The 17233-nt window shown below is 42.2% G+C and overlaps 2 protein-coding genes across 4 annotated transcripts in view; one reads left to right on the forward strand and one right to left on the reverse strand.

Annotated features, from left to right (window-relative positions):
* Nucleotides 1-17233, forward strand: part of pkd2 (polycystic kidney disease 2) — a 913849-nt gene that overhangs the window by 267768 nt on the left and 628848 nt on the right. The window lies entirely within an intron of this gene.
* LOC114652388 (cyclin-dependent kinase-like 2) overlaps nucleotides 1-17233 on the reverse strand; it is a 71068-nt gene that overhangs the window by 36627 nt on the left and 17208 nt on the right. For both annotated transcript variants that reach the window (XM_051928165.1, XM_051928166.1), the window contains exons 5-6: nucleotides 13202-13314; nucleotides 7765-7904 (exon numbers count right to left, since the gene is read on the reverse strand). In XM_051928165.1, coding sequence (XP_051784125.1) covers nucleotides 7765-7904; nucleotides 13202-13314 — 253 coding nt within the window. The remainder of the gene's footprint in view (nucleotides 1-7764; nucleotides 7905-13201; nucleotides 13315-17233) is intronic.

Consider the following 17233-nt stretch of genomic DNA (forward strand, 5'->3'; position numbering starts at 1 on the left):
CACTGCGCCACCGTATTCCTATGTTTAATAACATGCTTTCATTCCTATCATCATGAAAAAGATATCACGTATACATCTCAGTATTTTAATTATTCAGAGAGCTGTAATATCACGAATGCAATGGATTATGTGTCCTGTCGGAGAAAGAGAAAGAACGGAAGCACGTAGTGATTCACACTCAGAGCACATAGAAGATCAAATACAGAACAAAGCATTTAACGTCCTACTTTAGTTACAATGGGATTTGAGAAACTAGCAAAATAAACAATTTTAAGATGAAGTTTATGATGTTCTACTTTAATGACAAAATAAACTACGTGATTAAAGTGGAAATTTCGAGATTAAAGTTGACATTTCGTGCTTTTTTCCCCACTGTGTGCCTATTTTTTTTCTCTGTACCCTAATAAGCTTTCATATGACACTCAGAAGGTCCGCTACGAGTCACCTTTTCACGCCGACTTTGATATGTGATTTCTTTTTTATTTCAGGCACTGTGCAACTTTGTGAACTTGAGCTGTCGAGTTTCTCCGCCACTCTGTCACTCGATCAACTTCCTTTTGTTGATTATCCCACTGTTTAAACCAACAAATAGTACGTTTTTCCTTTGCCTCCACTTGGTATTTGCTGAAATTCTTATATTTCCCCCCGTGCTTTTCTCATTGTCTTTTCACAGAAGGCTATTTATATTGATTTGCATATTCAAAGAGGCGTAATTCTAGGAGGAGTTGGGGTGGGACAGAAGGCACGTGCACGTGCATTACTTTTCACGCTGATCGGGATTTATGTAGTGGAAGAACGTGAAAGTTTGATCCTGCATCTGGATTTTTCTGTGCGTACGCACATTCCCGCTTTTGTGCTTACGCCATGTTATAGTGTGAGTTCTACGCACGGCGTTATACATGAGGCCCCAGGTGTGTGTGCTTAATTTAGAGAGAGGTGGGGAGAGACAGTGTGGCTGCCTAGAATTACCTGGCCTTAACATCCACAGTTACACGTTACGCGCTACACAGTTATATCTCAGAGGATTCCTTGTGTTCTCTTCTGTGTATTGTGTTGTATTTACCCCCCTTTTATTTTGACACCTACTGCATGCCCAACCAAAGTTATTATAGTTTTGCCTCTTTATTTTAGTTTTTATTTCTATATTTTTTCTGACCTTACTTGTAGTACTAGGGTGTTGTACCGTGTTAGCCATTATGAATGTAGTGAAAAGTCAAGCAAAATGACACCTTTTATTGGCGTTGGCTGCCCCAAACCTTTCCAATGGCTCTTTGTCGTTCTTGTGACAATATTATATATATATATATATATATATATATATATATATATATATATATATATTCACGGCATTCGAAGTCTGTGTCACAATCTGATTGTATGGGTGGTTACCTACCAGGTAACGCTTGTGGTTGGCCAGCAATCTGCTAACATCCGCCACGGTGCCCTCAGTTTGTGAGGAGCAGATCATAGAATGGTTGAAATAGTTATATATATATATTGATATTGATCTGGTTGTCAATGTTATTGTATAAATATTTTAATTAGAAAACCTTTTTCTGATAAGAGTGAAGGTTTCTTGCACTTTAGTGGTTACATTTTACTTAACAACACCTGGCTGGTTTTGTATTTAGCATACTTACATTTATTACAAATAAATTATAGTATGATTTAATGATAACAGCACAAGTAAATGTGGTATATCATTTTTTGTTGATGAATCTGTGGAAAGCACTTTGAATTTCATGTAAATGTATGATAAGGTACTATATAAATAAAAATATTATTATTATGTAAAAAGAATATCATCTTATATATAAATGTCTACGCGTACAAGTGCGTCGGTCGGTCTGTCTGTCTGTCTGTCTGTCTGTCCGGACCTAGAAGTGAGAGGTGGAGTCTGGGTAAGGGCTCCGCCTCCGAGGATACGTAAGTGAGGCCAGCACGCCCAGAGGAGTTCCTTTCAATTACCTGACGACGCTACATTTCAATTTTGTTTCTGACGATTTCAGTAGTTTCTAGGACCCCGGGTTTTTTACAGCACAGGCCTACACAGTTAGTTTTTAAATACATGTAAAAGCTTAATCTCAATGTCTGCCTGATTTTTGATTACAAAGACAGCTAAGAGGCTAAGATTGACCATCTCTTGTCCAGCTGAAGTCACTTAAGGGCATGGAGGATATTTTGTGGAATCCTCTACTAGGGGTCAACTGGGTTAAAGTAGAGGAGTGGAGACCCAATGGGTCAGGCAGCGTAGCATAGCGGTTAAGGCTTTGGACTCCAAACCCTGAGGTTATGGGTTCAAATTCCGCTATTGAGAACATGAGCAAGTTTTTTCACCTGGCTGTTAAGACTCCCTGGTATATCAGGAATGGAAAAGTACTGAATAACGCAAATTTTAAAATGGCATGGTACCAGCATCTCAAGATTTTCAATAACAGAAGTAAACGTCAGCTTTCCTTCTCAATCTCCCACACATACAAGGACACTCAGCATTGCAGTTGCGGAAAAACATCTGTTTCGCAGACTACAAGCTTTGACACAATCTGAACTTTTAACAGGGGAGCCCCCCCCCCCTACACCGACTCCTTATTACTTTGACGTGACCTCCACCACCACCCCTTATTGATTTGACACGATTGAGATTTCACAGGGAAGCTGTTGTGATGTGAGATTTTGCATATAACTTGATAAATATTTTGTATGTCTTTATTTGTAATTTAGGCAAAGCAATGTAACTTAGTGTTACTTTGGTGAGAGGCATTCGTGTTTGCAACCCAAGGAATGGATCTCTTTGAATTTTACGACAGGATTTGGGGGGTGTGCTTTAAACCAGTTTGGCGAGTGTTTCTCTGCTAAAGTCTTTCAACCACACCCCCCGCAAGAAAGCCATAAAGACATATGGTCCTTGGGGTGGCAGGCTTTAAGATGCTGTATTCCCCCATTGGTCTGAAGTATGGCAGTTTGGAATTGGCTTGGGTCAGAAGCTTTTAAGTACCATGATGTCCTATTGGCTGTAGGGGTTGGACAGAACATCTATAAATCTGCTTGCTCAACCACATTCTCTCTCTCTTGCTAACCTGTGATGATGAAGACAACAAAATGAAGACTGCAGCTCAGCAGCCATATTGACCAGGCTTAAGGCCTGTTCTCAAGAAAGCTGAGCACCAATGATGTCTTAAGTAGAGACATTTAAGTAACTACAAGTCTGTGTGCCGCCTGACCTACACATCACCATTTAATCAGGTTGTATGGTTGCCAATATTCAAATGTACTTTGCATTTTATGAATATTACCAGTAATACATTATTTTATGTGTAACTTAACTCCTGCTTGTCTTTTTACTACATCTAATTGCCTGAGGTTATAGATATAGAAGGGAAGGTGGGGATAAGTTATATACAATAATACCTTATAAACAGTGGTAAGTCTGTGAGATTAGGCATTCTGACAAACTAGGGGGCTCTGCCCCCTGCTCGCTTCGCTCGCCTACCCCTGGCATTGGGGCATGACAAAGAGTGAGATGTATGAATTAGATATAGAATAGTGTGCAGGTTTGGATGATGCCTATAGAAATAAAAAATAGAGTTTTTGGCATAGAGTAATGTTTTATTGGAATATTTCTTTGTATACAACATTAGTAGTAAAGATGGTGTCTTGTCCTTGAATGAGTCTTCCTTGGCATGGATCATTTATAACTTTAACTTTAACGTCAGATGAACGTCGAACACGTGAGAAGGCAACATAAAGTTGTCCATGTCCAAAAACGGGTTCAGAGAGGTAGATGCCAACCTTGTCCATGGTTTGTCCTTGTGATTTGTTGATGGTCATGGCAAATGCAGGTTTAATGGGGAACTGTCGGCGTTTCAATGTAAAAGGTAATTCTAGGTCAGAACTTGTAAGCTCAATTCTAGGATAACGACGGGAAGATTGTATCGTCTTGGATCTTGTTCTTTGTCCTTTATCAAGACTAAAGCAATTGTAGTTGCTGCTATACCTTCTGCATTTGCTTTTGTATTGGCCTCCTTTTCAACTTCATGTAGCATTTTTATAGACTTAGCTAATGGGTGATTGTTTATGACATGAGAGACGTTTCTCATTATAAGCTCTGTGCATTGTTTGTTTTCAGGAAGGTTCATTCGTTGATAGATTGCCTCATCTGGATCTAGGATGTAGATTTGTGCATATTTGCGTTCTTGATTTGTTTCAGGGTGCACTGTTCCAATGCGATGCAGTATTTGTCCACATATGCGAAAGCAGTATGGGCCATTGCCTTTTGGTGGCCTGATATTTACTCCGGTAGATGCAAAAGCAAATGAACTATTGTAGGATCTAATGCAGTTCATAAAGTTTTTACTTTCAGGCACATTGTTAGTTAGAAGCTTCTGTAGATATTCAGGATATGAATGTAAAGGAGGCAGTCTAATCTGCCCCTTTTGACAACAACGTGTAAATTCATTATTTGTATTGCCAGTTGTTTCTTCTGGGAAGTTAAGTGAATGACAATGATTGCAAATGACATTCCTTAATCCCAATGAATTTTCCTCAATAGTGGACTCATTATTGAAGGCGTTGTCAGCCAACTGGCGTAAGCGTTTAGCAGGTGTCTGGCGTTGATGTCCGCGACGGGCATGTTTTGCTTGTGGCGTTTGAGTGCCGCGTTGTTGCATGTCCATTATTTGTGACGCGCTATTTTGGAGTTTTAATTGTTTTGCCTCCGCTTTGTGAAAAGTCCCTTTCAGTCTACGTCGTGCATTGTTTGTATCGAGCCTTGTCCGTTTTTGTATGTCGGTCAGTTGAGCTTTCTGCTTTTGGAGTCTTGCTTGCTTGTTTTCTGGCAGTCTCTTCGCTCCCTTTTTTGTATGTCTGCAACGCGAGCTCTTTCGGTTTGAAATCGTGCTTGTTTCGATGCAGCACTTTGAGACACGCGCTGTATGCGTCTACGTTCATTGTGTCTGTCCATTTGGGCACGTCTCTGTAACGGGGTTACTTGAGCTTTGCATTTTTTGATCCGAGACATTTTTTCTCCTGGAGTTTCCGAAGCGCGTTGTATGCGCCACCGTGTATTTTGTTGTTTCATTCGTGTTCGTGTGTTTGGTCCCGTTATCCGATCCGAATCGTTTTGTACCCGTGACCGTGTATTCATGACTTGTTTGTTCCTCAGCATGCGAAATATGGATAAGTAATAAGGAGGGTCGCACTCACTGTTAATATGGAGCCTTTTCTGCAGTTGAACGGTTAATAGTGCTTTATTGTAAGGAGATCCACCTATGCTGCATAGTGTGAAGGTGTTGAGATGACGTATGTTTAATATGGACGTTTCCTTTAGAAATGTGGCTTTGGGTGTCACTTCTTATTGATGTGTGTGTGTGGGGGGGTGGGTGAGGATTGTTGTTGCGCGAGCGTCTTCTTTCTTTTTGTGTTCCAGGGGCTTGTTGAATCCCCCTCTTTGTGTGTGTCCTGTCCGGTGCCTGTTTTGCCTTGCTGTTGTGCGCGAGCGTCTTCTTTTTTTTTGTGTGCTAGTTTCGTGTGCAATGTGTTTCATGCGGCGCCTGCGTTTGACTACTTTTTTCTGTGCCTTTTCCTTTTTTCTGTGCTCGCGGCGCCTCATTTCTTTGACTCCTTTTTTCTGTGCTCACTCCTTTTTTCTGTGGTCTTGTCCGCCTCTCGCGGCCCCTCATTTCTTGGGGCGCCTGCGCAGTACGTCTTTTTGCGGCTACGGCCCATGGCCGGATGTCCCTGCGTCCATCCGGTTTAGCATTCTCGGTTAGTAATATGGATGCTACATGTTAATAATACAATAGGGGAAAGTAGAGCAATATATTACTCTACCAAGACAAAACAGAAGCCAAATTGTTTTGACATGATCTGAAATTCATGGGGGACCCTCGCCCACCCCTTATTGCTTCAATGTGATCAAAACTTCTAGGGGGACCACCAACCTACCTTATTGCTTCAACATGATCAAGACTTCACGGGGCCACCAAATTGCTTCGATGCAATCCGGCACTCTTTGCTATCAAGAGGGAAACAGTGCATAGTGCGGTGCATCAGGGAGGCAGGAGTAAGGGGGGCGTTTCGGAGTTATCCGTTATTTGATTCAGAGCCATTCTGGTGCCAGTGCTGAGGTCTGAACGCTATTATTGATACCCAAGTCAAAATTTCAGTACAGATCTACCTGTACTCCAATTGGAAAACATAAAAGAAATGTGACCAATTGCATCTCTCAAATGTTGTAAGTCACCTTGGATAACAACGTCAGCCAAATCAAGAAATGTAAGTGTAAATGTAAAAGACGGTCTCGGTCAGCGAGCAGCCTGGCATTGTGACTCAGGAGGGTTGAATACACAGGGCACAGGGTGAGGCAGGTAAGAGCTTACAGCTAACAGCCACATAGCTTGTTTGACATTTCTAACTTTCCCCATAAAGAACTGAGAGATTAGTGGATAACTTTAATATTAAGTGAATGTCACAGGTGATCTAACAATACGATAAAATTGATGCTCACTGCTGAGCTGAGCATTTTTATGTTACAATAACAGACAGTTGTCACAGGAGGGGCGGCACGGTGGCGCAGTGGGTAGCGCTGCTGCCTCGCAGTTGGGAGATCTGGGGACCCGGGTTCGCTTCCCGGGTCCGCCCTGCGTGGAGTTTGCATGTTCTCCCCGTGTCTGCGTGGGTTTCCTCCGGGCGCTCCGGTTTCCTCCCACAGTCCACAGACATGCAGATTAGGTGGATTGGCGATTCTAAATTGGCCCTAGTGTGTGCTTGGTGTGTGGGTGTGTTTGTGTGTTTCCTGCGGTGGGTTGGCACCCTGCCCAGGATCGGTTCCCTGCCTTGTGCCCTGTGTTGGCTGGGATTGGCTCCAGCAGACCCCCGTGACCCTGTGTTCAGATTCAGCGGGTTGGAAAATGGATGGATGGATGGATGTCACAGGAGGCTGGGGGCCAGACCCAGCCGAGATGCCCTGAAAGATGGGGAGGCAGTCAGTACATCCCCCGGGCCGCGAAGGGGCAACCACCCTGGATAAGCAGGGGACCACGGGGATGGAGCAAGGAGGCGCAAACCCAAGGGCTACCGCCAGGGGGTACCCCAAGTCTCCTAAAGCCTGGGAGATCTGCACTTCCACCACACCTGGGAAGGTGGGGAAGATCCTTCCAGCAACACCCGGAGTGCTTCCAGGTGCAAGGGCAGCACTTCCGCCACACCAGGAGGTACTGCCAGAAGAGCGTCATCAGGCACCTGGAACACATCCGGGTGGGAATAAAATCAGAGAGCTAGAGTCAGGAGCGGGAGCAGGACAAAGCTCCTGTGAGGAGAGGAAAGGCGGCCCACGGAGACTCAGAGAAAGGCCCGTGTGGAGGGTGATTGGTGCAGGGAGCACTGTGTGTTGGGCGGACTTTATTTATTTAATAAACGTGTGTTTTTGTAAAGTGCTGGTGTCTGTCTGATGGTCAGATCAGAACAGTACAGGCCAAACAGAAGGAGAAGATGCTGTAGAGACAACAAATTACTTTTAAACATTTTTGCGTTGGTAAGCTATACAGGTTCATAATAGAAATTGGCAGACCTTTTGACTATTGAAATATTTATTAGGCATACATGTTATGGGATTTTGGAGCTTAATGGAGCAAACATGATTTCTATGAACCTTTGAAAAATAAAAGGACTTTACAACCTTCCTGTAAAAAAGAAATATCTGCAAAGATAACTTTTGAAAACTGTAAAATACCATTCACAACTGAGATGATTCAAACAGAGATGTACCTTTACTAAGTTCAAGGTGATGGAGTGTAGCTTTGGAAACATTTTCTCTAGAGGTTCCACTTGTTGAATTTCAGGCAGTCGCACTCCAGCAAAAACGGGGTTTCGGTGAAAGAGCTCCTGGTGACGTGGAGTTAAGTTTCCTAAAGTGACACACAGACAAGAATTTAAAATGACATTCGTCTTCTATGGCCTTTACACAGAACGACTACAAGAATATGAATTGAACTTTATGAGACAAATGAATTACTGCAGCAAGAAATAGGAGTAATGCAGAGTGGAATGACGAAGTTCACCAAGTTTGTTATTGTTCAAGTCAAACTTATTTCTTCACAAACATGGTATATAAACAATCGACACACAAAATTGTGTTCTAAAATCAAGCAGGTTTTTAAAAAAATTTAAAAATATCTCAGTGGCACAATCTAATGTGTATATACTGTATAACATATATATTAAACATACTGTATATATTATATATTATATATATATATATATATATATATAAATAAAACTGCTTAAAAAATTAAAGGCACACTTTGAAAACCCAGCACATCTCAATGGGAAAAAAACTCCTGCTGGCTCACTCTACTGGTATGGACTGATATGGTGATGTGTGAGGGACGAAAGGATGGAAATGAAAATGACCAACCAATAGAGGGACACCCCGAAAATCAAAGGGAACAAATGATACAGCGGCAGAAAAGCGAGTCCATTTGGCCAAAATGTCATTGCAGCAACTCCAAATCGTCCTCAGTAGTTTGCATATAACTCTTATGTCCTAATGAGACAACGGATGGTGTCCTGGGGGATCTCCTGCCAGATCTGGACCAGGGCATCACTGAGCTCCTAAACAGGCTGAGACATCTGATGGACCCAAACATAATGTCCCACCCAGAGGTGTCAGGTGAGTGAGCGTGGTGGGGGGGCAAGTCAATGGGATCAATTCCTTCATCCTCTCGCCACATGAGGCCAAGCATTGTGGTGCACCAGGAGGAACCAGCATAGGGTCTGACAATGGGCCCAAGGATTTCACTGCGATACCTAATGGCAGTCAAGGTGCCGTTGTCTACCCTGTAGAGGTCTGTCTGTCCCTCCATGGATATGCCTCCCCAGACTGACCATCACTGACCCACCACCTAAACCGGTCAGCTGAACGATGTTACAGGCAGCATAATGTTATTCACGGCTTCTCCAGACCCTTTTACGTCTGTCATATGTGTTCAGGGTGAACCTGCTCTTATCTGTGAAAAGCACAGGACACCAGTGGTGGACCTGCCAATTCTAGTATTCTATGGCAAATGCCAATTGAGCTCCACGGTACCCACTAGAGGACATCAGGCTCTCAGGCCATCCTAATGAAGTCTGTTTCTGATTGTTTGCTCAGAGACATTCACACCAGTGGCCGACCTGCCTGCTGGAGGTCATTTTGTAGGCTCTGCCAGTGCTCATCCTGTTCCTCCGGTGGGTCCTGCTGATGGGTTAAGGACCTTCTATGAGGGGCCCTGTCCAGCTCTCCTAGAATACTGCCTGTCTGTCTCCTGGAATCTCTTCCATGCCCTTGAGACTGTCCTGGTATATGCAGCAAACCTTCTGGAAATGACCTGTGGTATTGATGTGCCATCCTGGAGAAGTTGGACTACCTGTGCCATCTCTGTAGGGTCCAGGTATGGCCTCATGACACCAGTAGTGACACTGACCGTAGCCAAATACAAAACGAGTGACAAAACAGAAAAGATGAGGAGGGAAAAATGTCAGTGGCCTCCCTCCACCTGTTAACCCATTAATTCCTGTTTTGAGTGTCGTCTCATTGTTGCCCCTCTAGTGCACCAAAGCAGCTGAAACTGATGAACAAGCCCCTCTGCTACTTCACTGAGCAGATCAATAGCCCACAAGGGCCATTGACTTGATGCTAGACTCGGATTACAAAGGGTTCCTGTCATTTTTTCAGCAATATACATACCATTATATATATATGTAGGTTTTAAAATAAGCCCGATTTAAAGCGGGACAAACAACATGACATAAAATTGTTGCACTTTTAGGCATAGGATTTTATATATATAAGAGTAGATATATGTGCCTCGTCTGGACAGGGGCGTCTTTTGTTCCTTACGGTCATATTGAGAGTGCTGTGTATATTTATGTATACGAGTGGATATGTGCGGGTGATCTGAGGGAGTTTCTATGTATATGGAAAGGGGATTTTCTCGAGAAACAGCTAAAGGGGACTTTCATTTAATTGGGGCTGTGGCGTAAAGTAACCGTGTGTTATTGTTCAGTCAAAATATGCCCATGTATGTAATTTGTTCTCTTAGGTTGTTCCATAACTCATTTTTTTGTTCCGTCCTTGCTGGGTAACAATCTTTGAGAGGAGAAGTGGCAGAACAACCAGGTCCAGGAATTTTACAAGTTTCTCGTCGATGTAGCTTTGCCTTCTTTGAGCTTAGGGTAATCATTACAAAGTGAACAATTCTGGGGACAAAGTCACATGAACACCTTCACTTGCTACCAGCCTGATCCTGAATACCTCTCAATCTGACGTGCAGAACATTCACTCCACGTTATGCCATGGTGTCATTTTATTTCTGTGCAGCACCAACAAGATCAGTCGTTTGACTCTCCTTTGCGAAGCTTGGCTACAGAAACTCCCTGCTGGTAGAGGACCCTGGAACTGATGTCCAAAATGATGCCTTCTACCCAGGTGTCATTTAAATGGCTGACATCTGTCTGCATGGTCTCACTGCTCACTGCCTCCAGTCTGTTGCTTATTGGTGGCTCTTGGCCCACTTCATATTTGTGACTCTTCTCTTTGTACTAAAAAAAGATTTTTTTTTCTTGTTCCCAATATGTGGCATATGCCACCTCCTTCTCCACATCAGACGTCATCACAGTCTACTGACCTTCAGGATTCCCTTGAAATCCATCCTTTGATGTGACACCTTGGGCCTGCTTAAGCTACTTAGTCCTTCAAATGTTTCGTGACATATTCTGTATTTCTTATGTTGAGATAACTGAAATGTTAAATTCTCCACATTCAACTAATGACAGATGTTTCCATTTGACATTGCACAGGTTTTACAAAATACTGAATTCTGATTTAAGTATCCTGATTTTCTGTAAATTGCATTGGGTGACTCTCAATGCTTATTTTCAAACTCAGCAGCAGAAATGTTTCACTCTGTTGTGAACACTCTAAAGGACCCTGGTGTCTTCAACCGGGCAACTTCAATAATATCCAACTGATGATCCTCAGCATCACACGTCACCACAGTCCTAAACCAGCAGCCTCGTGGCACAAGTGAAGGTTAAGGGTCAGTGTGGTCAGCATGGAGTATAAATGGTTAAGATCGGGCTAAGTGAAGGTTAGGGGTCAGTGTCATTGGTAGGTAGTATAGACGTGCGGTGACGTCACTTCTGCAGTGAAACTGTGGACGTAGACCAGAGGTGTGGCTCTGTAGTTGGATGCTTCTTGGCCATTTCTTGTGGACACAGCAAGCTGGATCTGCTGTGTTCAAACGTTAATGCATTTAAATGTAAACCTGTGGTACCATCTTACCACCCCCTACAAGTCTGCTGTTAATTAGCCAACGCAGAAGTACTTATGTGTGTTTGGGTGGGTCAATGTTTGTTTATTATAATGTTTGTATATACATATATATTTATTATTTTTCTCTTGAGCTTCTGTAAACTTTTAATTTCCCCTTAAACATAATATATATATATATATATATATATATATATATATATATATATATATATATATATATATATATATATATATATATATATATATATATAAAATATATTCATTGCATTCGTAGTCTGAGTCCCAACCTTATTGTATGGGTGGTTACCTACCAGGTAACGCATGTGGTTGGTCTGCCATTCTGCCAACATCCACCACGGTGCCCTCTAAGTTACAAGAAGCAAATCATGGAATGTTGCATAGTTTACTGTCAAATAATGCAAAGAGTACGCGACATGTGTTTCGCCGTTATTTGGGGTCATCAGGTGTACACACTCACTGCACCCCTTGCAAGGTTCGATCCCTGTGAGGGGAGAGGTAGAGTGTGTACGCCTGATGAGCCCAAATGAGGGCGAAACACATGTCGCATACTCTTTGCATTATTTGACAGTAAACTATGCAACACACACACACATATATATATATATATAAACACACACACTTTAATATATATATATATTGTGGCCTGCAGAGGGCACTCCTGCCACCCAAACCCAACACACAGGTGTCACACACTCTTTATATTTTTCCTTTTCCCTCATGGGAAATGCTTTCCCCTGTACAACAAAGTTCACCACAATCACTAGCACATTACAAAAAAGTATTTTCCTCTTTTTCTCCACACCTCCGGGCAAGCTTCGTCTACCTGCTCCCGACTCTGGCTCCAAGAGTAGTGGCTGCTGTTAGTAGTGCTGGTAGTGCTCCAGGTGCCCGTTGCCCCACTTCCAGGTGTGGCGGAAGAGCTGCAAATAAGGGCTCAGCAGCAGCTGCAGCACCCCCCTGGTGGTGCCCATGGAACCCAGCAGGGCTGCATCAAACTCCAGCTCCCATGGAGCCCTGCAAGAGTCCAAGGCACTGCTGCACCCCAGGGGGGGGAGGGGGGGGGGTTGGGTTAGCAACAAGCCCTGATCCAGTGCACTGCCGCACCCACCACATGACAAACCAACTCAAGATCACAAATTAGGACCTGAGTGCAGCCATGCAACAGCTGATACCTCAGCAACCCACACCAGTTTAGATGGAATGGAACAGCGTGAGGTTTTTATGGTGGCTGGAGTGCCAATTCTGCCACCAACCCCCAGGTTTTTCCCTACAGGTTGGAGGGCCCACATGCAGATTAACATCATACCCAGGACGGAGCAATTGCAGGTTAAGTTCCGTGGTCAAGGGCCCAACAAAGTACAGTCACTTTGGCGTTTGCAGGATTTGAACCAGCAACCTTCCGATTACCAGTGCAGATCCATACCTCAGAGCCACCACTCCGCCGGCTATCTCTTACTATCCATCTATCTATATCTATCTCTACAGATAGATAGATAGATAGATAGATAGATAGATAGATAGATAGATAGATAGATAGATAGATAGATAGATAGATAGATAGATAGATAGATAGATAGATAGATAGATAGATAGATAGATAGATAGATAGATAGATATACTGTAAGCATTAGTGAGACTTGTGCTTGTTTATTTGCTTGCTTATTGTGGCTGTGGTGCTTGAAGGTGCTGTTGGGAGAAGATAAAGAATACAAATACTTCTCATTGCTTTTACCCTGTGCTGTGTGCGGCTGTCTGTTGGGTTTAAAGGGGCAACAGTGCCTCCTATCGTCCACAATATATATACTAAATAATCTAAAGGCACCTGTAGTAATGATAGCAACAATTTGAGAAGGATCGCAGCAGTCTTACCTAAACACTTAATAATGTGGTATAGCTGGTCAATATCTGAATCCCCTGGAAACAGCGGCTCTCCTGTCAGCATCTCAACGACCAGACAGCCAATGGCCCACACGTCCACAGCTCTGAAAAAGCAGAGATACCATTCATAAAGCAGTGTACTGCGCAGTGGAGCACATTATGGGTTATGAACCAAATTAACACCAACCAGGGTTAAACACAAAGTGTAACAATACAAACATATATAATGCTTTGTATTAGACGATCAACCTGTTACTTCTTGTTAATCTTTTACATTAATATAATAAACTGGTATCATTCCATTTCAGTTCAATCTGTTTTTTATTGCTGTAAATGCAAAAGTCAGCTGCAAGAGTCTCTGTCAGTATTATAACAGTAAAAACATTAAAGACAAAGGTTGAAATGAGTTAAGAGCAGTAAGGTGAAAACAACACATCCAGAAAATAAAAGAATAAATGTTCTAAATGAGCACACTTTATTATGCTGTAGATTTATTATTATATGGACACATTTTTCCATTTTGAAAATTCATAATGGCAACGTGGAGATGTGTTTTCAGGAGGTTTGCAAATTTATTAAAAATCAAACACTGAAATATCTCCTTCTTATCCAGTAAGTACTCAGACCCATAGCTGTGGACCTCCAAATTGTGCTCAGGTGCCTCCCATTTGCTTTAATTCTTCTTGAGATGTTTCTAGAACTCGACTGGAGTCCACCAGTGCTAAACCCAGTTGACTGGACATCATTTAGAAAGGCCCACTGTGCGTGTAGAAGGCCCCACAATTCACACTGCATGTCAGGACAAAAACCCAACCATGAAGTCCAAGGAACTCTCTGTAGACCCCTGCAGTAGAATTGTAGTGAGGTGTTAATCAGGGCGAGGGGATTGATTTTTCTCACAACCTCAGTGGCCTTAAGGGTTTTGAAAAGGAAGAAGTTTGGAACCACCAGGACTCTTCTGGCCAAACTGAGTAAATGGTCATGAAGGGCCTCAGCCAGGGAGGTGACCAAGAGCTCAATGGTCACTCTAACAGAGCTTCAGAGTTCCTCTGCCGAGATGGGAGAACCTGTCGGAAGGACGACCACCTCATTAATCAGACGTTTATGGTGGAGAGGCACTGTTGAATGAAAGGCATCTGTCAGCTCCATTGGAGTTAGCCAAATGGCCTGTAAAGGACTCTGGTCTCATGAGACAAGAATGGAAGTCTTTGGGCTGAACTCTAAGCACCATTTCATTCATTAGACTTGGACCATATAGAACATGTGAGGAGTGACCTGAAGATGGCAGTTTACAGACACCTTCCATCCAGTCTAACAGAGCTGAAGAGGATCTGCCAGGAGAAACGAGATAAACTGCTTAAATCCAGGTGTGATAAGCTTGTAAAGACTTAGCAAACAAGACCTGGAACTGGAATTGCATGTAGAGACTCAAAACTGCGAAAGGGGCTTCTAAAAGTACTTAATTAAGGGTCTGAATACTTCTATGAGGGCAGCACTGTGGCACAACGGTAGCCCTGCTGCATCACAGTAAGGAGACCAAGGTTTCCATCCCAGGTCCTCCCTCCATGGAGTTTGCATGTTCTCCCCGTATCTGTGAGGGTTTCTTCTGGGTGTTCCTGTTTCCTCCCACAGACATGCAGGTTAGGAGAATTGGTGATCCAAAATTAACACAAGTGTGTGTGTGTTTGCCCAGCGATGGACTGGTGCCCTGCCCAGGGCTTGTTCCTGCCTTGCACACCATACTAGCTGGGAAAGGCTCCAGCAGACCCCAGGGACCCTGGTTAGGACAAAACGGGTTTGACTGTGACAGACAGAGTGAATACTTCTATGAACGAGAGAGTTCAATTTTTGATTTTTAATACATTATCAAAAAATTTCTGAAAACAGATTTTCACTTTGTTATTGTGGATTACTGAGAGTACATTTATAGGAAATGTCAAATTAATCCACTTAAACTAAAATCTACAACACAATAAAATCTACGGAAATTGAAGGGGTCTAAGATAGATAGATAGATAGATAGATAGATAGATAGATAGATAGATAGATAGATAGATAGATAGATAGATAGATAAGTGAAAGGCACTATATAACATAGATAGATAGATAGATAGATAGATAGATAGATAGATAGATAGATAGATAGATAGATAGATAGATAGATAGATAGATAGATAGATAGATAGATAAGTGAAAGGCACTATATAACAGATAGATAGATAGATAGATAGATAGATAGATAGATAGATAGATAGATAGATAGATAGATAGATAGATAGATAGATAGATAGATAGATAGATAGATAGATAGATAGATAGATTTTATCTATCAGTCTTTTTAGATTACAAACTTATTTAAATACAGATTTTCTTAGCCACTGTTTGCCTGCTTCATACAGTACATGGCTGGCACTGATTTGTAGTTTTCGTTTAAAGGAAGACGTTTCCTGCTGAACGTGTTTATTGGTTTTCTATGACAAAGGGACCGCAGTAGCAGACAAAGCAGACATATGGCACACTTTACTTAGACATTACAAATATTTATTTTGAAATCAGAATCCTCAGGCGTCAGCAGCAGCTCTGAGAATTAAACTGTGATCTGAGTAATTAACAGATGAGAAGGCGCACACACAAGGGGGGAATTCTTCACACAGGTAATCGTCACGTTTACGGCCCTCAGTGAGTTTTACGTTTTTATTTTCATGATCCTGATTTAAACTGAGGAGGCAACTTGTGAAATTAAAACATTTGGACAGGCAGGCAAATAGCAGTACAATTCAGAATGACCTGGAAAAACTGTAAAGGCTAACAAACACTTTGAAAGTTAATTTTTAAAGAGACAGTGGTAAAGTGCTATATACTGTACAGATAAAACTAATTATAAATGTAAGATGTGCAACTGGTGTTACAGAAAGCAAACTGAAAAAAAGGATCGGGGGGCTTTCATTGACATACCACTCTTGTAACTCAGGGAATGTGCAAAAGCAATTAAAAATGTGAAGAAAATGCCAGGTCATTGTTTTAATAAGTCAACGGCTTTATTGTACAAACTCCACTACGTACTCGTGAGGCTTACATCTAAATTACTGAAAGCAAAAAAAAAAAAAAACAACTCCAAAAAAGACAAATGCGCATTCGAGTTTGTATGGAGAAGTTAAACGATGAACATTCCAGATTAAAGGACATGATAGCCTGGGACAGAGAAGGCTCTACGGAGAGCTCATCCAGGATGGTGAACCTCTCAAAGACCTAAATGTTTATCCAGTGAGATTTACATTTTCTAGGACAACAGTGAAATACATTTAGTACAGAAACGTATTCACACTTACTGCTCCCTCACATAAACAGATGCTGGACGTCAAGCTGAAACAAAGTAAAGAATCATAGAGTTGAAGCTGAGACCATCAAGAACGTCCTTCAAGAAACACAAGTTCTGTATTCTATTTTAAATTCCCAGGTAGCAGACGTTAAGGCACAATTACTTGAAATCATAACCATAAAAGCAAAAATGTGTTGACTGATCACACAAAATTTCATAACAAGACAAAGCTAATTGTAACTCTAAAACAAAAAAAAATGATTGTTCTTTAATTCTTTCTTGCAAAGTGTTTTCTTTTATTTCCTAACTAAAGTTCAGACAAATAATTAATGCAATACCCTGGTCTTAAATAAAACAGTGTCTGACACATCAACAAGTAACACATAAGTAAGAGCAACACAGTGATGAAGAGCACTTAGAGGTGCAGTGCAAATGGAGACAGAGAGAGATAGAGAGAGACTGTGAGAACAATACTACACATCACAATGTGAAAAAAAGACAATAAAATCCAACGTCTGCCTGCCTGTCTGTTTGTCCATTTCTCTCATTGCACTAAGAATCAGAGTTCACTTGTGGTACTGATGTATTTGCTCGAATCCAAGAGAGACGCAGCGGGCCGAGGGGAGGGGGATGCGTGACGTCAGGAGTGGGGAGCCGGGCGGGACCCTCCTCACTCACGCGCCAGCCTCGGCTTGAGTCGCTCT

Source organism: Erpetoichthys calabaricus, chromosome 5 (genome assembly GCF_900747795.2).
Source record: "Erpetoichthys calabaricus chromosome 5, fErpCal1.3, whole genome shotgun sequence".
In the NCBI taxonomy this organism is placed as follows: domain Eukaryota; kingdom Metazoa; phylum Chordata; class Cladistia; order Polypteriformes; family Polypteridae; genus Erpetoichthys; species Erpetoichthys calabaricus.